A 24,256-nucleotide genomic window follows, 5' to 3' on the forward strand; every position below is an offset into this window, starting at 1 on the left:
TAATACTTAAACCTTTTGTAATTAACTTTGTAATTAAGAATTTGTTATTACTGAGTACTCGTCCTGGCCTTACACGCATGTAATCTCACAAATTTGTTTTCAACAGAAATCGGTGACATTGCAGGAGTAGCTGATGTAACCATCAGACAGTCCTATAGACTTATCTACCCACGGGCTCCAGACCTGTTCCCGGCAGACTTCAAGTTTGACACACCTGTTGACAAGTTGCCACAGTTATAAACGGACTGCTGACTGTTGTGGAATACTTGACCTTTTGATCCCAGTCTTTAAGTGTTGATACTGAGCCTTGAAATTCAGTTGGAGAAATTTGCAAGTTTGTGATAAAACATTCCGAAACTAGCATTTTGTATGTGTGTATATATCATAGCGGGTTAAATATTTAAGATTTCAACAATGGTGTTTTTCTTTTTTTTGCAGACTTTGTATATTAGCAAATATTTAACAGCTAATTAAAAAAAAAAAAAAAAAAAAATTCCAAAAGCTTTTTCTCACATTTACAACCTCTGTTGTATGACCACTAAATACGGCATACGGTGTACCGAACAATTCAGGAAGGAGATTGTTATGGTGAAATGCAACGCTGTATTTGATCTAGACCTTTTTACTATACTTTGTCAAGTTTACAGTGAACTTATTTTAATGCATTTTTTCTAATATATACTTTTCCTTAATCCAATGGGCTACTGTCACTTTGTTTATTACATATATTTGCATATTACATTATGAAACCTAATGGGTGGATTCACCTGTTGGAGCATCATGGGTAAATAAGTCCTTTCAAAGCTGGTCACAACTGAAATTCAAAACACTGAAAATGCTTCACTGTAACGTTCAGGTTAAACTTTGTATTGATCATCCAGACAATAGGTTGATGTCGCCTTGACCCGACCGTGAATCCAAATAAGGCAAATTTTCATCTTGTCAATAGTATGTCAATTTAGAAAAACCTTTTGATGGTTGTATCTCCAACAAGAAGGGATAACTGTTTGAAAATTTAGTGGGGAAAACGCCTTCATTCTAAAGAAAATATTTCAACATTAAGTCGAGGTAATCTTGCTTCCTTTATTTTCCATAGTAGTTACTTAGAAAACAAAAACACCTGTGAAATTATATAGTTCAGTCCATGATTGCAGTTTTTGAATATGATTCAAACAGTCACCAGGGGGGATTGTCATATAAATGTGTATCTATTTTCAGTTCAACATGACCTCAACCACTTGTTTTTGTTTGGTGCGTTTTCTCCGTTTGAAGCTGGCAAGACGTTAACCCAGTTGCTGTCCAGAAACTACATGTCAATAAATTCTAATGGGAGAATGGGTGTTACTTACTACATTATGCAAAGGGAACAAAGGCATTTGTCTAACTTCTACCAAGAAGTCACAATTTCTCAATTTTGGGAGTACTCTTAATTCCACTTCTCTCTTTTTTTTTCTTTTTTTTCTTTTTTTTGTAAAGATGGAATGTGTTTCTGACCTTTCAGGCATGTGGTGCTACAATTACACATCACAATGTTTGTCAATCGAAAACTGCAAGCAGGAATATAGGGTCGATCATCTAAAGAACACATTTTATGGACGTACTACATGATTTTGTTTTTTAACATGCAAGTATGTGCAATTCATCATGGCCCAATTTACATGACCAATTTGTTTATACTAAAACCACTTTATTTTGTTACATTGATTTGAGTTCCCCTTATAGGAAGTATATTATAATAAAGCCAGCTACTTTTGTTATGGTTTATAGCATGCCTGGAGATGAATTTCTTGGAGTGCATGTGTTTGTACTAAATTTGGATACATAAGTAATACTTTTAATTTCTGTTATGATGTACAGCTGTACTGTGTATTGTGTCTGCTTTGTCTACGGCTACTCATTCATGCTTGCCTACTCTCCTGGAATATTCCCCAAGTATCTGCAAACCGTGGTCTAAAACAAAGGGATCATTTTGGCCTCCACTGGTTTTCTGTCAGGTGCAGGAATTAAGTGGGAAGGCATACTCTAGCTCCAACTTCCATGGTATTGGCATAGCATCTATTTATTCTGTTTTCTCTGGCTGGGTCCACAGGATTATCCACAGGATAACATTGGGATATTGTCGAGCGACAGCAAAAATGGCACCAGCACGGTCACAAGCTTTCTGGCCTCCCAGGATGCATTGGGGCCTTCACCATATAGTCCCGCCCACTGACTGTCAGATCAGATTTTTGCTTGGTGCGGCAGGAAGCCGCATGGTCGCAGGGCTGCTGTGGAAGCAGCCTCAAGCTTTTTGTTTTATTTTTATAGACTTACTATATTGCTTTTTTGAGCGACTTATCTTAACAGCGTCTTAAATGCATTCTGGAAAGAGTCGCTCCAACAACTCCCCACCGGTTCGCAACAACGCTTACCTTCGGGTATCAGTGCTGTCTCGATGGGCGTCTGTGTCGGATGTTCTAGCAGGTCCAGCAGACATAACCAGGCTGTGGCCGGAGCATGGGGAGACGGTGAGTCTATGGACTTCCTCTTACTAGAGGGCTCAGGACACCGCTACACTGATTTTGGTGGAGACTACAAACAGTGTGTTGATGCGCCGAACATCTCGAGTGTGACAGCGCTACGCTCCGGGGATCATAGGCGCCAGGGCTAGGTAGAGGCTGTGATCCTGGGAGTTTAAGTCAACAGGGGGATTCAGACGCTCTCCTGGCCGTCCCTCCTCAGAGTTCATGGCCAGTTCCTGCGGGTTTCTTGTTTCATGAACTAAATGACCTCCCTTCCGGCTCAGACGCTACCACGAGGGTACTCGGTCGCAGCTTAGACGCTGCGGTGTGTACACTGGAGATAAACCCGCCCAGACCGAGTAGCAGGCCTTAGCGTCTGCATACACGTGGAAGTCGCTCCGTGTCCGTTATCAGTTATCAAAAGCGGCAGTGTACACCAGTAGCATCTGAATCCACTTGGCGTCTTACGAGCGTGTTTGCTTGGATATGGAAGTGTGGTGAGTCTCCTTGTATCCCGCTCTACGGAGGCAGGGTATACAGTACTAAAAATTCTCTCTACTTCTTAGTATGCATTGTTAATTTTTAGTACCTATTGCATATGAGACCTGTATATTACTGTGTTTTCTGCATGTTATGTTGAAAAAAGAACCAGTTTAAAATAGAAGTACAATTTTCCTACTTATGTATAAGTTGTTATGGATGTTGTATTCTCATATGGCAATGTCTAATGCTTTAACATGTGACTGACTGCTAGTGTGTGTGCTGACTTTTCTGTGTAATGTCAGTCCTGTTCTGACCCTCAAATCAGGTGCACTGTGGTCAGATTGATCTCGCCTCTATATACTGACATATAGGGTGATTTTCAGTCACAAAATTGTGTAGTCAATAACAGATTTATACCATGTCTGTGAGCGGCAAAAGTGATGAGAATTTATCAAGCACTCCTACAGACCTAACATGCTTATCTTGTAAGTCATGGGTAATTGATATGAATCAATTGGTCACTTATGAGGGTTGTGTGCAAACTGTTTCGCTTTTCAGCGAAGTAAAAAACAGGAGTTGGTTTAACCAACAGAGCCACCATGGAATATGTTCGCAAAGACTATCTTCAATAGCGGACAGGTTAACTCCGGTAGCACCACCTCAAGGGTTAAGTTACACTATGAACCCATATATGCAGCTCCCTTCCTATGGTTTGGTTCCAGTAGCCTCTACGAGCAACCAAGGGACAGGTAAGACTAAGACAGATGCGTCTGTGTGGCAGACTACACAAGATGATACATCGGATGATGATGATACAATAGATTCAACTCTGTATGATGATCAGTCGCAGAGCTTTAGTTCAGAAGATGTAGCCGAACTTATTAATGCTGTGGAGGCTGTTCTCTCGTTGGAAGAGCCAGCCAAGACAGTGTTAAAAGCTAAAGCACCTGTATTTAAACGAACAAAATCAGTGAAAGTTGTATTCCCAGCATAAGATGACGGAAATGATGGATTTGTCTTGGGCAGCGCCCAGTAAAAAGTATAAGATTCCTAAGAGATGGGATTCTTATCCATTTCCTGCTGTGGATTGTTCGAAAAGAGAAGTTCCTCCAAAAGTAGATGCACATGTTCTGCGACTCGTGCATAAATCTGCTTTACCACTGTCATCTACCTCATTGAATGATGTCACAGACAGAAGGGTAGAGAGCCTTTTGAAAAATATATTTTCTCTAGTAGGAGCAGTGGTAAGACCTGCTATAGCTTCGGCCTGGGTAGCAAAGGCAATGGGAGAATGGATAGAGGAACCTAGGGAATGACATCCCTTCTCCTACTAGAGAGCAAGAGGATCGTTTTTGCCGTTTAAGACAATCTGCCCAGTATTTGGAAGAAGCAGCAATTGATGTAGGTACAGTTGCTTCTAAAGCTTCAGTCTTGACAGTAGTCGCTCGCAGAGCAGTTTGGCTACGGACCTGGAAGGTAGATGCGGAGTCCAAGAAGGAATTGGAAGCATTGCCTTTTGTCTGTAATATATTATTTGGAAAACCTTTATCGGATATCCTAGAATCAGAGGCTGAATCGAAAAAGGTCAGATTTCCGGCTACTTATAACCCTAAGTCCAAGGGTTTAAAATTTTGCTCATTTCATTGGCAAAGCGAAAGCTAAAGAGGAGCCTAAGCAACCCCAGTTTAAATCCAGGGGTAGGAAGCAGTGGGCTAGCAAAAAGCCAGCTTCCAAGCCTGAACAGAAACCGTCAGCCTGAAGAGATGGGCCTTCGCCTGGAGGCTTCCAGGATTGGGGAGCCGACTCCTTCTTTTTGCACACATGGCAACAGTCAAGAGCAGACGCTTTGGTGCAGAAGGTAGTATCTCAGGGGTATGGGTTCCCATTGAGGAGGCAGCCTCAAAGATTTTTTTGCACCAGCCCGTCTCGTATAGAGTCGAAGGCCAATTCCCTGCAAGAAGCAGTCCAGAAATTACTGCAGTCAGGTGTGATTGTCCCAGTACCTCCATCACAAAGGGGACAGGGGTTTTACTCCAATCTATTTCTAATCCAGAAGCCAAATGGGTCATATCGACCAATTCTAAATCTGAAAATGCTGAACAAATACGTATGGATACCGAAGTTCCACAAGGAGACGTTACGCTCCATAATGTTGGCTATGGAACTGGGAGATTACATGGTATCTCTGGATGTACGGGATGCTTACCTACATGTGCCTATAGCACTGTCTCATCAGTGTTACCTCAGGTTTGCCATCCTCCAGGAACATTTCCAGTTCCAAGCTCTGCCTTTCGGGCTAGCTACAGCATCCAGGGTTTTTACCAAGATCTTGGTGGTTATGGCAGCTTGTCTGCGCAAACAGGGGATAACAATATTCCCATACCTAGATGACCTGTTAATCTTAGCAGTCGCAAGATTTACTGTTGAGCCATCTTCAACAGACGATAGTTTGTTTACAGAGACACGGGTGGCTCATAAATTGGGAAAAGTCGTTCCTGAATCCATCACAGTGGATGGTTCATTTGGGAGCTATATTGGATTCAGACCTACAGAAAGTTCTCTTACCAGAGAAAAAGATATTCAAGGTGCAGGTCATGGCTCAGGAAGCATTGCAAGCCCAGACAATGTCAGTCCATGCAGCAATGCGACTGTTGGGTCTGATGGTATCATCAACCTTCGATATGGTGCAATATGCGCAATTCCACTCCAGACCGTTGCAGCACCTTATTCTGACCAAATGGAACGGAAATCATCAGAAGATAAAGAAGCAGATGATAAAGATTCCAGTAAACATAAAAAGGTCTGTAGCGTGGTGGCTACAGACAGACCATTTAAACAAGGGGAGACCCTTTTGGATAAAAGAATGGCAAGTCCTGACAACAGATGCCAGCCTGCAGGGCTGGTGGGGGGGCGGTACTCGGAAGCCTATGGTTCCAGGGAAAGTGGACCGCAAGGGAAAGTCGCCTGCCAACAAATCTGTTAGAAATCAGGGCCATTTACTTGGCTCTGGTTCAGGCAAAGGACAATCTACAAGGAAGACCAGTCCAAATCCGCTCAGACAATGCGACAGCAGTAGCATACCTCAATCATCAAGGAGGAACTCACAGCAAGAGACTGATGGAGGAAGTAACTCCCATTCTAAAATGGGCGGAACTCCATCTCCCAGCATTGTCAGCAGTATTTGTCCCGGGTGTACTAAACTGGGAAGCGGATTTTCTCAGTCGACACACCATTCAGGAAACCGAATGGGCAGTACACCCAGAAGTGTTTCAGACACTGGTGAATAGATGGGTGTCTACCAGAGAGACCTTATGGCGTCTCGTCTAAACAACAAAGTACCAAGGTACGGATCGAGAACAAGGGACCCAGGAGCGGTCCTTGTAGACGCACTGTCAGTAGAATGGAGGTTTCAGCTGGCGTATCTGTTCCCGCCAATATCTGTTACCCAGAGTAGTGAGAAAGCTAAAACAGGCAAAAGGAGCAATCATTCTAATAGCTCCAGCTTGGCGAAGAAGGCATTGGTACACAGATCTGTTGAGAATGTCCATGGAAGCACCGATACTGCTCCCTCAACGTCCAGATCTGCTAATGCAGGGTCCTTGTTGCCAGTCATCTGGATCGCGTGTCTTTGACGGCGTGGCTGTTGAAACCTCTATCTTAGAGGCTAAAGGTTTTTCGAAACAAGTAATCCAAACTATGCTTAGAGCAAGAAAGCCTTTTTCGGCCCGTGTGTATCATAGAATATGGCAAGCCTATAGTCATTGGTGTACTGGAAAAAATTTCAATCCGAGATCCTTTAAAGTAGCTAGGACTTTGGATTTCCTTCAGGCAGGATTGGATAAAGGGTTGAAAGTTGCTTCCTTGAGGGTTCAAGTATCAGCGTTAACTGTATGGTTTTCAGCAGAAGATTGCTGATTTACAGGATGTACGTACATTTTTTTTCAAGGAGTAATACATATTCAACCTCCATTTGTTCCTCCTGCAGCTCCCTGGGATTTGAATTTAGTTATTAAATTTCTCCAGGGTCCTGTGTTTGAACCACTTGATAGAGCAGATCTTAAGTGGTTAACGGTTAAAGTTCTTTTTTTACTGGCAATGGCGTCAGCCAGAAGTGTCAGATTTAGGAGCATTATCATGTAAGTCTCCTTTCCTAAGGTTTTTTTTTTTTCCCAGACAGAGCAGTTCTCAGAACGAGATCTAGCTATCTTCCAAAGGTGGTATCAAAGTTTCACCTGAATGAAGAGATTGTAGTCCCAGCTTTTCATGTATTGGGGCTATCTGCGGGAGAAGCGTCGCTGGACGTGGTCCGGGCTTTAAGAATCTACATAGATCGTACTAGTGCCATCAGGAAAACAGATTCTCTCTTCATCCTCTATGGATTCCATAGAAGAGGATGGCCTGCTAGTAAACAGACGCTGGCGAGATGGCTCCGAATGGTAATATCAGAAGCTTATTCTCATGCAGATCTCCCTATTCCGGCTAATGTCTCTGCACACTCTACACGTAAGGTAGGTCCTTCTTGGGCAGCACAACAGGGTGCTTCAGCAGAACAGATATGTAGGGCAGCCACATGGTCTTCCATAAACACATTCATTAGACATTATGCCTTGGATACTTTTGCCTCTCATGATGCAGACTTTGGGCAAAAGGGCCTCCTGTGCAATCAGGAGTGTTCCCACCACTAAAATGGCTTTGGGAATCCCAAATGTTATCCTGTGGATAACCTGTGGACCCAGCCAGAGAAATAGACGTTATGGTAAGAACTTACCGTTGATAACGTGATTTCTCTTATGCCCACAGGGATGTGGACATGACGCATCTGATTTGAGGATCTAGACGATCACTAAAATCTCTTCCTTCTTGTATGGAAGGGTGTGCATGTGTGTTCTTATCGCTTAAACAGGTCTCTGCCTGATGTTCCTGCCTAAAATTGCTGTGGAAAGAACTGATCTGACTGAGTCAGTGGGCGGGACTATATGGTGAAGGCCCCAATGCATCCTGGGAGGCCAGAAAGCTCGTGACAGTGTTGGTGCCATTTTTGCTGTTGCTCGACAATATCCCAATGTTATCCTGTGGATAACGTTATTTCTCTTATGTCCACAGGTATCAACGGTAAGTTCTTACCATAACGTGTATTTATCCTTGTGATGGGACTATAAGAGCCGTCTTGAGATTCATAGTTGTAACCATCATATATATTTGAGGAAGTCTAAACTTCTAGACCAGAAAAAACGTAATGCAAGCTTCAGTCTCCCTGCTGGCCTTGATAATGAGATAATTTGTTGTGCTTGTTTTTAGCAAATAAAATCTGTCTTCTGCCTGGGACATGACTAGTGCCATACTATTGCTTGCTGTATTATGAAAGCAAAAAAAGGTTTGGGTCATAGAAAGGTGCAATGTGATGACTCACAATCCAGACTGCCCTCATCTCCAGAATGTTTACATGCAGCCTTTGAGCTGAAGCCATGTGTCCTTGCAACAATGCTCTCATACCTTCATGACCCTTCAACCCTGCCACCAGTAGAGTGCTTCCCTTCTGGCCGTTATATACACTCATTAAAGCAGTGGTTCTCAAACTCTGTTCTCAGGACCCCAAATGTTAATGTTTTGCAGGTCACCCAGTAGATGTACAGGTGTGTACACATGTTTAAAAAAAAAAGCCATAGGTGGAGCAAATTGTTTCACTTGTCATTCTCTGAGGAGACCTGGAAAACATGAGCTGTGTGGGGTGCTGAGGATTAGGTTTGAGAATGTATGCATGGAATAGATCCAGTGGAAAGTCCTGCATATGGTACCTTGTCTGCATTGGAATGTAAATAGAGGAAAACATTACCAGGCAACAGTTCTATATTGAAATCTGGTAATATAACTGAAGCAGACATCCTCAAAGCTGCCTTTTGAGCAGTCTATCATCTGCCAAAGAAAATGTCTTGTGCTATATTGGTGCACTAGAATTGCAGGCATTGAGATGAAGCAAGACACCTCTTTGGTGTATTCATGATACAACACTCTGTCTGTAGACATGTCCTTATTTGGCTTATCCTGTCTTGGGTGTTGTGCATCATAATGGTCATATTGCAGCTCCATTTTCTAACAGCAGCCATGGTTAAGCATCAGTAGCCTAATAAAGGTTCTTGGAGATATAGGTAGGTCAAACTGATAGTCTACTATCATATCTCATCAATTAGTACACCATACAAAAATGAACTAAGCATCCTGCAGATCAGTGGAGGTAAGGAAATACCTCCTTTCTACAATAAAGAGCATGGATGATTTACTTCCATGCAGATATCTTGTGTGAATAAATTCATCTTTCTCAACGGCATGTTGAAAAACCATTTGATGGCTGATACCAGTGTTTCACAACCTCTATCCTCTAGGCACACTAACAGTCAAGATTTTAGTGATATCCAGGCCTGAGCACAGATGGTTAAATCAAAATAACTGAGGTACTAATTAAGTCATCTGTGCTCAACTATGGTTATTCTTAAAATCTGTTTCGGCTTTGAGGACAGTGGTTGGGAAGCCCAGGTTTATACAAAGATGAGCGTGGAATAAAGCCTGTACTGAAGGCAAAAATAAGATTTTAAACCTACCGGTAAATCTTTTTCTCCTAGTCTGTAGAGGATGCTGGGGACTCTGTAAGGACCATGGGGAATAGACGGGCTCCGCAGGAGACATGGGCACTAAAAAGAACTTTAGATATGGGTGTGCACTGGCTCCTCCCTTTATGCCCCTCCTTCAGACCTCAGTTAGTGAAACTGTGCCCAGAGGAGACGGACAGTACGAGGAAAGGATTTTGGTAATCCAAGGGCAAGATTCATACCAGCCCACACCATCCACACGGTACAACTTGGAACATACGAACCAGTTAATAGTATGAAAACAAAACGGCATCAGTGAAAGACTGATCAAAACCGTAACATAACCCTTACGCAAGCAACAACTATATACAAGTCTTGCAGAGAGTAGTCCGCACTGGGACGGGCGCCCAGCATCCTCTACGGACTAGGAGAAAAAGATTTACCGGTAGGTTTAAAATATTATTTTCTCTTACGTCCTAGAGGATGCTGGGGACTCCGTAAGGTCCATGGGGATTATACCAAAGCTCCAAAACGGGCGGGAGAGTGCGGATGACTCTGCAGCACTGAATGGGCAAACATAAGATCCTCATCAGCCAGGGTATCAAACTTGTAGAATTTCGCAAAGGTGTTTGAACCCGACCAAGTCGCCGCTCGCCCAGCTGTAAAGCCGAGACACCTCGGGCAGCCGCCCAAGAAGAGCCCACCTTCCTAGTGGAATGGGTCTTTACCGAATTTGGTAACGGCAATCCAGCCGTAGAATGAGCTTGCTGAATCGTATTACAGATCCAGCGAGCAATAGTCTGCTTCGAAGCAGGAGCGCCAACCTTGTTTGCTGCATACAGGACAAACAGTGCCTCTGTTTTCCTAACCCTAGCCGTTCTGGCTACATAAATTTTAAATGCCCTGACCACATCAAGGGACTCGCAATCCTCCAAGTCCCGCGTAGCCACAGGCACCACAATAGGTTGGTTCATATGAAAAAAGGAAACCACCTTAGGCAAAAATTGAGGACGAGTCTGCAACTCAGCTCTATCCACATGGAAGATCAGATAGGGGCTTTTGTGAGACAAAGCTGCTAACTCAGATACTCTCCTAGCAGATGCCAAGGCCAACAACATGACCACCTTCCAAGGGAGATACTTTAATTCCACCGTTTGAAGCGGCTCAAACTAGTGAGACTTAAGGAACCGTAACACCACGTTAAGGTGGCACTGGAGGCACAAAAGGAGGCTGGATATGCAGCACTCCCTTCACAAAAGTCTGGACTTCTGGGAGAGAAGCCAATTCCTTCTGAAAGAAAATGGATAGGGCCGAAATCTGAACTTTAATGGAGCCTAATTTATAGGCCCAAATTCACTCCAGTCTGAAGGAAGTAAAGAAAACGGCCCAGATGGAATTCTTCCGGAGGAGCATTCTTGGACTCACACCAAGACACATACTTCCTCCAAATACGGTGATAATGTTTCGCCGTCACCTCCTTCCTAGCCTTTAACAGAGTAGGAATGACCTCATCCGGAATGCCCTTTTCAGCTAGGATCCGGCGTTCAACCGCCATGCCGTCAAACGCAGCCGCGGGAGGTCTTGGAACAGACAGGGCCCCTGTTGCAACAGGTCCTCTCTGAGAGGAAGAGGCCACGGATCTTCTGTGAGCATTTCCTGCAGATCCGGATACCAGGCCCTTCGAGGCCAATCTGGAACAATGAGAATTGTCTGTACTCCTCTTCGTCTTATGATTCTCAATATCTTTGAAATGAGAGGAAGAGGAGGGAACACATAGACCGACTGGAACACCCACGGTGTCACTAGGGCGTCCACAGCTATCGCCTGAGAGTCCCTTGATCTGGCGCAATACCTCGGAAGCTTCTTGTTGAGGCGTGACGCCATCATGTCTATTTGAGGCAGCCCCCACTGACTTGTAATCTCTGCAAAGACTTCCAGATGAAGTCCCCACTCTCCGGGATGTAGATCGTGTCTGCTGAGGAAGTCTGCTTCCCAGTTGTCCACTCCCGGAATGAAGACTGCTGTCAGAGCGCTTACATGATTTTCCGCCCAGCGAAGAATCCTGGTGGCTTCTGCCATTGCCACTCTGCTCTTTGTTCCGCCTTGGCGGTTTACATGAGCCACTGCGGTGATGTTGTCTGACTGAATTAGAACCAGTAGGTCGCGAAGCAAATTCTCCGCTTGACGAAGGCCGTTGGATATGGCCCTTAATTCCAGTACGTTGATGTGTAGACAAGCCTCCTGGCTTGACCACAGACCTTGGAAGTTTCTTCCCTGTGTGACTGCTCCCCATCCTCGGAGGCTCGCGTCCGTGGTTACCAGAACCCAGTCCTGAATGCTGAACCTGCGACCCTCTAGAAGGTGAGCACTCTGCAGCCACCACAGGAGAGATACCCTGGCCCTTGGGGACAGGCTGATCATCTGATGTATATGAAGATGTGACCCGGACCACTTGTCCAGAAGGTCCCACTGAAAAGTCCTCGCATGGAACCTGCCGAATGGAATGGCCTCGTAAGACGCTACCATCTTTCCCAGAACTCGAGTGCATTGATGCACCGACACCCTTTTCGGCTTTAACAGGTCCCTGACCAAGCTATTGAGTTCCTGGGACTTTTCCAGCGGGAGAAAAACCCTTTTTTGTTCCGTATCCAGAATCATGCCGAAGAAAGGCAAACGGGTCGTTGGAACCAACTGTGACTTTGGTAGATTGAGAATCCAGCCGTGCTGCTGCAACACCCTCAGGGAGAGTGATACGCTGTTCAGCAACTGCTCTCTTGATCTCGCTTTTATTAGGAGGTCGTCCAAGTACGGGATAATTGTGACTCCTTGCCTGTGCAGGAGCACCATCACCTTGGTGAAAACCCTCGGGGCCATAGAAAGCCCAAACGGCAACGTCTGAAATTGGTAATGACAATCCTGTACAGCAAATCTCAGGAACGCCTGATGAGGAGGATATATGGGGACATGCAGGTATGCATCCTTTATGTCCAGGGACACCATTAAATCCCCCCCCCCCCCCCCCTCCTGTGAGCGATTCCATCTTGAACTTGAACCTTTTTAAGTACAGGTTTAAGGATTTTAAATTCAGAATGGGTCTGACCGAACCGTCCGGTTTCGGGACCACAAACAGGGTTGAGTAATACCTTTGACCACCACTTGTTGAAGAGACAATTTTTGAATCGCATTTAAAACTACCTCCCTCTCTGGGGAAGAAGCCGGTAGGGCCGATTTGAAAAACCGGCGAGGAGGCACCTCTGCGAATTCCAGCCTGTAACCCTGGGAAACAATGTCTATTGTCAGGGATCCACCTGTGATTGAACCCAGACATGGCTGAAAAGTCGAAGACGTGCCCCCACTGGGGCGAACTCCCTCAGCGGAGCCCCAGCGTCATGCGGTGGATTTTTGTAGAAGCCGGGGAGGACTTCTGCTCCTGGGAACTAGCTGTAGTTGGCAGCTTTTTCCCCCCTTGCCCTTACCTCTGGCAAGAAGGAAGATCCCCGTACTCCCTTGGATTTATGCGACCGAAAGGACTGCATCTGATAATGTGGCGTTTTCTTAAGCTGTGAGGAAACATAAGGCAAAAAAGTTGATTTACCTGCAGTAGCTGTGGAAACCAGGTCCGTGAGACCTTTCCCAAACAATTCCTCACCCTTGTAAGGCAAAACCTCCATATGTCTCTTCGAGTTGGCATCACCCGTCCATTGTCGGGTCCATAGGGCTCGCCTAGCAGAAATCGCCATAGCGTTGGCTCTGGAACCCAGTAGGCCCACGTCTCTCTGAGCATCCCTCATATATAGGACAGCATCCTTAATGTGACCCAGGGTCAATAAAATGGTTTCCTTATCCAGTGTATCAATATCAGCAGATAAGGTATCTGTCCACGCTGCTACAGCGCTACAAACCCAAGCCGACGCTATCGCCGGTCTGATTAATGTACCAGTATGTGTGTAAATTGACTTCAAGGTAGCCTCCTGCTTGCAATCAGCAGGATCCTTGAGGGTTGCGGTATCTTGAGATGGCAGCGCTACCTTTTTGGATAAGCGTGTCAACGCTTTGTCCACCCTTGGGGAGGATTCCCACCGTATCCTGTCCTTAGCCGGGAAAGGATACGCCATAAGAATCCTTTTGGGAATCTGCAGTTTCTTGTCTGGAGTTTCCCAAGCCCTTTCAAACAACTCATTTAGCTCATGAGAAGGGGGGGAAAATAACCTCAGGCTTCTTTTCTTAAACATGTGGACCCTCGTGTCCGGTACAGAGGGGTCATCTGTGATATGCAACACATCTTTTATTGCAATAATCATATAATGAATACTTTTAGCCAATTTTGGCTGCAATTTCGCATCATCGTAGTCGACACTGCAGTCGGAATCCGTGTCGGTATCAGTGTCTACTACTTGGGATAGTGGGCGCTTTTGAGACCCTGAAGGTCCCTGCGACATAGTGAAAGGCAGGGCTTGACTCCGTGTACATTCCCTGGACTCTGCTTTATCCAACCTTTTGTGTAATAAATTCACATTTGCATTTAAAACATTCCACATATCCAACCAGTCAGGTGTCGGCGTTGCCGACGGAGACACCACACATTTGCTCCACCTCCTCCCTAGAAGAGCCTTCCGCTTCAGACATGCCGACACGCGTACCGACACCCCATACACTCCAGGAAATCTCTAATCTGGAGACAGTGCCCCAACAAGGCCCTTTGGAGAGACAGAGAGAGAGTATGCCAGCACACACCCAGCGCCAATGACCTTGGAAAAAATTCCCAGATAGCGCTTTTATTATATATATTCACTGCGCCAAATTATGTGCCCCCCCTTTCTTTAAAACCGTGTTCAGCAGGGGAGAGTCCGGGGAGCCAGCTTCTCAGCGGTGTGCTGTGGAGAAAATGGCGCTGGTGAGTGCTGAGGGATCAAGCTCCGCCCCCTCAGCGGCGAGCTTTGGTCCCGCTCGATTTCTTTAAAAACTGGTGGGGGATTTCCTATATACAGCCCGCAGAGCCTATATATATATTTTGGCCAGTCCTAGAGGTTTAAAATTGCTGCACAGGGCGCCCCCCCTGCGCCCTGCACCCATCAGTGCCTGCCATGTGTGTTGTGTGTGGGAGCAATGGCGCGCAGCGTTACCTCAGAGAAGATCTGAAGTCTTCTATCTTCTCATACTCACCCGGCTTCTATCTTCCGGCTCTGTGAGGAGGACGGCGGCGCGGCTCCGGGACGAACTGCGAGGGGAGACCTGCGTTCCAACTCCCTCTGGAGGTAATGGTGTCCAGTAGCCTAAGAAGCAGAGCCTAGCATTTAAGTAGGTCTGCTTCTCTCTCCTCAGTCCCACGATGCAGGGAGCCGGTGGCCAGCAGGGCTCCCTGAAAATAAAAAACCTAACAAAATTCTTTCTTTCAGAGAAACTCAGGAGAGCTCCCTGTAATGCACCCAGTCTCCTCTGGGCACAGGATCTAACTGAGGTCTGGAGGAGGGGCATAGAGGGAGGAGCCAGTGCACACCCATATCTAAAGTTCTTTTCTCTGACGTCCTAAGTGGATGCTGGGACTCCGTAAGGACCATGGGGAATAGTGGCTCCGCAGGAGACTGGGCACAACTAAAAGAAAGCTTTAGACTAGCTGGTGTGCACTGGCCCCTCCCACTATGACCCTCCTCCAGACTTCAGTTAGAATCTTGTGCCCGGCTGAGCTGGATGCACACTAGGGGCTCTCCTGAGCTCCTAGAAAGAAAGTATGTTTTAGGTTTTTTATTTTACAGTGAGATCTGCTGGCAACAGACTCACTGCAGCGAGGGACTAAGGGGAGAAGTAGCGAACCTACCTGACTGGAGATAGTTTGGGCTTCTTGGGCTACTGGACACCATTAGCTCCAGAGGGATCGAACACAGGACCCGACCTCGATCGTTCGGTCCCGGAGCCGCGCCGCCGTCCCCCTTACAGAGCCAGAAGCAAGAAGTGGTCCGGAAAATCGGCGGCAGAAGACCTCGGTCTTCAACAAGGTAGCGCTCATTGCTCCTCATGCACACCTCACACTCCAGTCACTGATGGGTGCAGGGCGCTGGGGGTGGGGGGGGGGGGCGCCCTGAGCAGCAATATAAACACCTTGGCTGGCAAATCATCACAATATATAGTCCCAGGGCTATATATGTGATAAATTACCCCTGCCAGAATTCCTGAAAAAAGCGGGAGAAAGTCAGCCGAAAAAGGGGCGGGGCTAACTCCCTCAGCACACTGGCGCCATTTTTCCCTCACAGCTCCGCTGGAAGGATCGCTCCCTGGCTCTCCCCTGCAGTATCAAGCTACAAAGGGTAAAAAAGAGGGGGGAGGGGGGAGGGGAGGGGGGGGGGGGCACTAAATTTAGGCGCAGTATAACTTATATAGCAGCTATAAGGGGAAATAATTCAGTTAATCCCTGTATTATTATAGCGCTCTGGTGTGTGCTGGCATACTCTCTCTCTGTCTCCCCAAAGGGCTTTGTCCTCTGTCAGAGCATTCCCTGTGTGTGTGCGGTTTGTCGGTACGGCTGTGTCGACATGTTTGATGAGGAGGCTTATGTGGAGGCGGAGCAGATGCCTATAAATGCCTATAAATGTGATGTCACCCCCTGCGGGGCCGACACCTGAGTGGATGGTTTTGTGGAAGGAATTACGTGACCGTATCGACTCCTTACATAAAAGGTTTGACGACATACCGAATATGGGACAGCCGGCTTCTCAGCCTGTGCCTGCCCAGGTGTCTCAAAAGCCATCAGGGGCTCTAAAACGCCCGCTACCTCAGATGGCAGACACAGATGTCGACACGGATACTGACTCCAGTGTCGACGACGATGAGACTAATGTAACTTCCAATAGGGCCACACGTTACATGATTGAGGCTATGAAAAATGTGTTGCACATTTCTGATGTTACCCCAGGTACCACAAAAAAGGGTATTATGTTTGGAGAGAAAAAACTACCAGTAGTTTTTCCTCCATCTGAGGAGTTAAATGAAGTGTGTGAAGAAGCGTGGGCTTCCCCCGATAAGAAACTAGTAATTTCTAAAAGGTTACTAATGACGTACCCTTTCCCGCCAGAGGATAGGTCACGTTGGGAAACATCCCCTAGGGTGGATAAAGCGCTCACACGCTTGTCAAAGAAGGTGGCACTACCGTCTCCGGATACGGCCGCCCTAAAGGAACCTGCTGATAGAAAGCAGGAGGCTATCCTGAAGTCTGTATATACACACACAGGTATTATACTGAGACCAGCTATTGCTTCAGCATGGATGTGCAGTGCTGCAGCTGCGTGGTCAGATTCCCTGTCGGAAAATATTGATACCCTAGACAGGGACACTATATTGCTAACCGTAGAGCATATTAAAGACGCAGTCTTATACATGAGAGATGCACAGAGGGATATTTGCCGGCTGGCATCTAAAATAAGTGCAATGTCCATTTCTGCCAGGAGAGGGTTATGGACTCGGCAGTGGACAGGTGATGCAGACTCTAAAAGGCACATGGAAGTTTTGCCTTATAAAGGTGAGGAGTTGTTCGGGGATGGTCTCTCGGACCTAGTTTCCACAGCAACAGCTGGGAAGTCTGCATTTTTACCCCATGTTCCCTCACAGCCAAAGAAAGCACCGTATTATCAGGTACAGTCCTTTCGGCCCCATAAGGGCAAGCGGGTTAGAGGCGCGTCCTTTCTGCCCAGAGGCAGAGGTGGAGGGAAAAAGCTGCAGCATACAGCCAGTTCCCAGGAGCAAAAGTCCTCCCCCCGCTTCCTCTAAGTCCACAGCATGACGCTGGGGCTCCACAGGCGGAGCCAGGTACGGTGGGGGCCCGTCTCAAAAATTTCAGCGATCAGTGGGCTCGCTCACGGGTGGATCCCTGGATCTTTCAAGTAGTATCTCAGGGGTACAAGCTGGAATTCGAGACGTCTCCCCCCCGCCGTTTCCTCAAATCTGCCTTGCCAACAACTCCCTCAGGCAGGGAGGCAGTGATAGAGGAAATTCACAAGCTGTATTCCCAGCAGGTGATAGTAAAGGTGCCCCTACTTCAACAAGGACGGGGTTACTATTCCACAATGTTTGTGGTACCAAAACCGGATGGTTCGGTGAGACCCATTTTAAATTTGAAATCCTTGAACACATATATAAAAAAATTCAAGTTCAAGATGGAATCGCTCAGGGCGGTTATTGCAAGCCTGGACGAGGGGGATTACATGGTATCACTGGACATCAAGGATGCTTACCTGCATGTCCCCATTTACCATCCTCACCAGGAGTACCTCAGATTTGTGGTACAGGATTGTCATTACCAATTCCAGATGTTGCCGTTCGGTCTATCCACGGCTCCGAGGGTCTTTACCAAGGTAATGGCCGAAATGATGATACTCCTTCGGAAAAAGGGAGTTTTAATTATCCCGTACTTGGACGATCTCCTGATAAAGGCGAGGTCCAGGGAGCAGTTGTTAGTCAGGGTAGCACTATCTCGGGAGGTGCTACAACAGCACGGCTGGATTCTAAATATTCCAAAGTCACAGCTGGTCCCTACGACACGTCTACTGTTCCTGGGGATGGTTCTGGACACAGAACAGAAAAAAGTGTTTCTCCCGGAGGAGAAGGCCAATGAGTTGTCATCTCTAGTCAGAAGCCTCCTAAAACCAAAACAGGTGTCGGTGCATCACTGCACGCGGATCCTGGGAAAGATGGTAACTTCCTACGAAGCAATTCCATTCGGCAGGTTCCATGCAAGAACCTTTCAGTGGGACCTGTTGGACAAGTGGTCCGGATCGCATCTTCAGATGCATCGGCTGATAACCCTGTCTCCAAGGACCAGGGTGTCTCTGCTGTGGTGGCTGCAAAGTGCTCATCTTCAGGAGGGCCGCAGATTTGGCATACAGGACTGGGTCCTGGTGACCACGGATGCCAGCCTTCGAGGCTGGGGGGCAGTCACACAGGGAAGAAACTTCCAAGGACTATGGTCAAGTCAGGAGACTTCCCTACACATAAATATTCTGGAACTGAGGGCCATTTACAATGCCCTAAGCCAGGCAAAACCCCTGCTTCAAAACCAGCCGGTACTGGTCCAGTCAGACAACATCACGGCAGTCGCCCATGTAAACCGACAGGGCGGCACGAGAAGCAGGACGGCGATGGCAGAAGCCACAAGGATTCTCCGATGGGCGGAAAATCACGTGTTAGCACTGTCAGCAGTGTTCATTCCGGGAGTGGACAACTGGGAAGCAGACTTCCTCAGCAGGCACGACCTCCACCCGGGAGAGTGGGGACTTCATCCAGAAGTCTTCCAACTGATTGTAAACCGTTGGGAAAGGCCACAGGTGGACATGATGGCGTCCCGCCTAAACAAAAAGCTAGAAAGATATTGCGCCAGGTCAAGAGACCCGCAGGCGATAGCTGTGGACGCTCTAGTGACACCGTGGGTGTACCGGTCGGTTTATGTGTTCCCTCCTCTTCCTCTCATACCAAAGGTACTGAGGATAATAAGGAGAAGAGGAGAAAGAACTATACTCATTGTTCCGGATTGGCCAAGAAGAGCTTGGTGCCCGGAACTTCAAGAAATGATCTCAGAGGACCCATGGCCTCTGCCGCTCAGACAGGACCTGCTGCTGCAGGGGCCCTGTCTGTTCCAAGACTTACCGCGGCTGCGTTTGACGGCATGGCGGTTGAACACCGGATCCTGAAGGAAAAGGGTATTCCGGAGGAAGTCATTCCTACGCTGATTAAAGCTAGGAAGGAAGTAACCGCAAACCATTATCACCGCATATGGCGAAAATATGTTGCGTGGTGTGAGGCCAGGAAGGCCCCAACGGAGGAATTTCAGCTGGGCCGTTTCCTGCATTTCCTACAGTCAGGGGTGACTATGGGCCTAAAATTGGGTTCCATTAAGGTCCAGATTTCGGCTCTATCGATTTTTTTCCAGAGAGAACTGGCTTCACTACCTGAAGTTCAGACTTTTGTTAAGGGAGTGCTGCATATTCAGCCCCCTTTTGTGCCTCCAGTGGCACCTTGGGATCTCAACGTGGTGTTGGATTTCCTAAAGTCACATTGGTTTGAGCCACTTAAAACCGTGGAATTGAAGTATCTCACGTGGAAAGTGGTCATGTTGTTGGCCTTGGCCTCAGCCAGGCGTGTATCAGAATTGGCGGCTTTGTCATGTAAAAGCCCTTATCTGATTTTCCATATGGATAGGGCAGAATTGAGGACTCGTCCCCAATTTCTCCCTAAGGTGGTATCAGCCTTTCATGTGAACCAGCCTATCGTGGTGCCTGCGGCTACTAAAGACTTGGAGGCTTCCAAGTTGTTGGACGTAGTCAGGGCCCTGAAAAGTTATGTTTCCAGAAAGACTGACTCGCTATTTATCCTGTATGCGCCCCACAAGTTGGGTGCACCTGCTTCAAAGCAGGCTATTGCTCGCTGGATCTGTAGTACGATTTAGCTTGCACATTCTGCGGCTGGACTGCTGCATCCTAAATCGGTAAAAGCCCATTCCACGAGGAAGGTGGGCTCTTCTTGGGCGGCTGCCCGAGGGGTCTCGACTCTTCAACTTTGCCGAGCAGCTACTTGGTCGGGGTCAAACACGTTTGCTAAATTCTACAAGTTTGACACCCTGGCTGAGGAGGACCTACAGTTTGCCCATTCGGTGCTGCAGAGTCATCCGCACTCTCCCGCCCGTTTGGGAGCTTTGGTATAATCCCCATGGTCCTTACGGAGTCCCAGCATCCACTTAGGACGTCAGAGAAAATAAGAATTTACTCACCGGTAATTCTATTTCTCGTAGTCCGTAGTGGATGCTGGGCGCCCATCCCAAGTGCGGATTGTCTGCAATACTTGTATATAGTTATTGTTTAACTAAAGGGTTATTGTTGAGCCATCTGTTGAGAGGCTCAGTTGTTCTCATACTGTTAACTGGGTATTGTATCACGAGTTATACGGTGTGATTGGTGTGGCTGGTATGAGTCTTACCCGGGATTCAAAATCCTTCCTTATTGTGTACGCTCGTCCGGGCACAGTATCCTAACTGAGGCTTGGAGGAGGGTCATAGGGGGAGGAGACAGTGCACACCAGCTAGTCTAAAGCTTTCTTTTAGTTGTGCCCAGTCTCCTGCGGAGCCGCTATTCCCCATGGTCCTTACGGAGTCCCAGCATCCACTACGGACTACGAGAAATAGAATTACCGGTGAGTAAATTCTTATTTTTAGTGCCCATGTCTCCTGCGGAGCCCGTCTATTCCCCATGGTCCTTACGGAGTCCCCAGCATCCTCTAGGACGTAAGAGAAAATAATTTTTTTCTCTTGGAAAGTCTAAACTGTATCGTAATGCCTCCAGGTCCCATGGGAAGGACAGGATGATTTGTGCATGCCAGAAATGAGGCACAAATCCTTCTCATTTCTGCATACCTGTAATTTGAAATCCTGCCACCCACAGGATTCCATGTAACTGTAACTACAATCGAGTAATGGAGAGCATTGGCCACGGATAGAATGCTCTTGCACCTGAAGTGACGAAAGGCTGCATCGATCTACTACCACCATCTGTTGCTGAATGTTCATCTCTGTATTGCTGGCAAGAGGAATGAAAGCACATTATGTGCCTGTCTTTCTGATAGTGATGGCAGTTACCTCCACTGGTTTTATGAATCATTGCATCTAGCTCATTGCCAGACAACTTAATTGAAAGGGAAAAGTGCTCAAATGATTCTGTCCTAGTAACCACTGCTGTACTGTATTTAATAAAGCTTCTTAAAAGTATTGCAGTTAAGCAAACAATATTAAATATTCTTATTGATCTTCTATAGGACAGCCGTCTTCACTGTGTTGGTCCATCCTCTGAAGACTGAAGCCATAGACCAACCAGATTTGGGTACTGTTGAGGAAAGTTTCTAGAAGCAGCTTCCCATTTTAAAATGCACAGGACACAGCAAGCCTTCGTCTTCTAGAGGAGCATTGCTCATACCTGTGAGACTGGCTGCATCCATTTTAGGACTGACTCCTGCTGAGCTTTGTCATCCTGGAATAGTTGCAGATATTTAAGTTTTTAGTGTAATCTACCTCCTATCCATCTGTTCTACCTTTCTGTTGATAATCCTTACTGGGAATCCTGAAGAGAGGCAGTCTTAAATATTGTCTAGCCACATGAAATTAATCCATTTTCTCTTACGTCCTAGAGTATGCTGGGGTCCACATTTGCACCATGGGGTATAGACAGGTCCACTAGGAGCCACTGGCACTTTAAGAGTTTGAGAGTGTGGGCTGGCTCCTCCCTCTATGCCCCTCCTACCAGACTGTCTTGAAACTGTGCCCAGAGGAGCCGGTCACAACTAGGGGAGTTCCTAGAGCTTCTTTAGTTTTATTTTTTTCTAAGAGTTATTTAGGCACAGGGAGGCTGCTGGCAACAGCCTCTGTGCTTCGTGGGATTAAGGGGCGGGGGGGAAATATTGTCCGCCCTGAGGGGTCTGAGCCACTATCTCCGCTGACAGGACACTGAGCTCCTGAGGGTGATCGTTACCCGCCCCAGGTAACTGCTAACTCCTGCAGCATGCTGCCACCCCCTAACAGAGCCAGAAGATTCCAGTGGCGAGTGAGTTACCGACCCCCCCCAGACAAGCGGGGAGCCGGTGTGAGGATGGTGGCAACATGGTAGGAGCGCAGTATTAACTGTGCTCCGGAGGCTCAGCGGTACATAGTGCAGCACTGTGAGGGGCGCCCTGAGCCAGCGCCTATACCCTACACTGGTCAGCAAGCCTGTCAGGGACCTTGGTTACACTGCCAGCAGAAATCCTCAGGCCAGTATAAAGAATTGAAGAGCGGGAAGCAGCGCCATGTTAAGTGGGCAGAGCTTCTCCTCAGAGCAGACCCAGCAGCATTCAGTGCCATTTTTCTGCCTGCAGATTCTCTACAGAAATGCTGACAGGGAGAGCTGTCCCTTTAAGCAACTCCAGCTATCCTGTGCGGTACCAGGGGGTTGTAGAAGGGGGGAGGCTGTGTAAATACTGTGTAGTCTATTAAGATACACAGTAAGCGCCAGGTATTTGTATTGTTTCCATGTGCACAGGAATGTAAGGTCTTATCTCAGATCCCTATTACTGAGCCTGAGTGGTTAACCTCTATTAAGGGTATGATCTCTCAGATCTCTACTAGGGTAGCTCATACTGAGACTGAAACTCAGGTTTTAAAGAAATCTATGGCAGTTTGGTCAGGTTCTGTCCCTATTCCTTCAAAATCCCCTAGCATATACCCACAGAAACGTGCACTTGCCCAGATTATGCAAGATGACACGGATACCGACTCTGACACAGCAGACAGTGATGGGGATGTGCTGAGGGGGCGGCGTCCCTTGCAAAAGGGGTGCAGCTAATGATTGAGGCCATTAGAGATGTGTTAAATATTACTGACACAACACCTGAGCAGGTTGAGAAGGCTTACTTCACAGACAATAAGAAAGCCTTGCTAACCTTCCCTGCGTCTAAAGAATTAAACGCTTTATTTGAAAAATCCTGGGAAGACCCGTAGAAAAATTCCAGGTCCCAAAAAGGGTTCTGGTTGCTTTTCCCTTCCGTGAGAAAGATAGGAAAAAGTGGGAAAACCCACCCATAGTTGACGCGTCTGTTTCCAGACTGTCGAAAAAGGTGGTTTTACCTGTCCCTGGATCTACCGCGTTAAAAGAACCGGCGGATCATAAGTTTGACACTACACTCAAATCCATATACACTGCTTCAGGGGTGGCGTTGAGGCCTACTATTGCCTGCGCATGAATCTCTAAAGCTATAGTAAAGTTGTCAGGCACATTACTAGAGGATTTGGATTCACTGGATAGGAGTGACATTGAATTATTTTTATGTAACATACAGGATTCTGCGGGATTCATGGTGGAATCCATGAATGACCTGGGTACGCTGACTGCAAGGATATCTTCTATGTCTGTCTCAGCTCGCAGGGGACTCTGGCTACGCCAGTGGTCTGCAGACGCGGAATCTAGGAGAAGTGTGGAGAACCTGCCCTAAACAGGTCAGGCTCTATTTGGGGAAGCATTGGATGCGTGGATTTCCACGGCAACTGCGGGTAAGTCACCTTTTCTTCCCTCAGCTACACCTTCCACGAAGAAACCTTTTTCTTCATCGGCATCGCAGTCCTTTCGGACCGCTAAGACAAAAAAGTCCAAGCCTCCTACCACCTTCTTTAGAGGTGGGCGGGCAAAATCCAAAAAGCCTGCACCCGCAGACTCCCAGGACCAGAAGCCTGCTTCTAGTACCTCAAAATCCTCAGCATGACGGTGGACCACGCAGCCTGGAGGACGGGCTGGTGGTGGCGAAACTCAGACGTTTCAGCCACGTCTGGGTGTCGTCCGGCCTGGATCCCTGGGTACAGGATATTGTGTCCCAGGGGTACAGACCTGAGTTTCAAGAGACCCTACCTCACCGATTCTTCAAATCAGGCTTGCCAGCTTTACTGACAGACAGAACTGTCCTACTGGAAGCTATCCAGAAATTGGAAAGTGCAGAGGTCATTGTCCCAGTTCCACCTCATTTGCACAACGTGGGTTATTATTCAAACCTTTTTGTGGTACTGATACCGTATGGTTCGGTCAGACCACTTTTGAACTTGAAATTGTTAAACCCTTATCTAAGGGAGTTCAAATTCAAAATGGAGTCTCTGAGAGCGGTGATCTCAGGTCTGGAGGCAGGGGAGTTTCTGGTATC

At 47.0% G+C, this 24,256-nt stretch overlaps 1 protein-coding gene across 3 annotated transcripts in view; it reads left to right on the forward strand.

Moving 5' to 3' along the window:
• GTF2B (general transcription factor IIB) overlaps positions 1-692 on the forward strand; it is a 108,887-nt gene extending 108,195 nt beyond the window's left edge. For all 3 annotated transcript variants that reach the window (XM_063939950.1, XM_063939949.1, XM_063939951.1), the window contains one exon: positions 107-692. In XM_063939950.1, the coding sequence (XP_063796020.1) occupies positions 107-240 (134 nt within the window). In that variant the 3' untranslated portion in view covers positions 241-692. The remainder of the gene's footprint in view (positions 1-106) is intronic.
• Positions 693-24,256: the final 23,564 nt, after the last annotated feature.

The sequence above is a fragment of the Pseudophryne corroboree genome, chromosome 9 (assembly GCF_028390025.1).
Source record: "Pseudophryne corroboree isolate aPseCor3 chromosome 9, aPseCor3.hap2, whole genome shotgun sequence".
Classification (NCBI taxonomy): Eukaryota; Metazoa; Chordata; class Amphibia; order Anura; family Myobatrachidae; genus Pseudophryne; species Pseudophryne corroboree.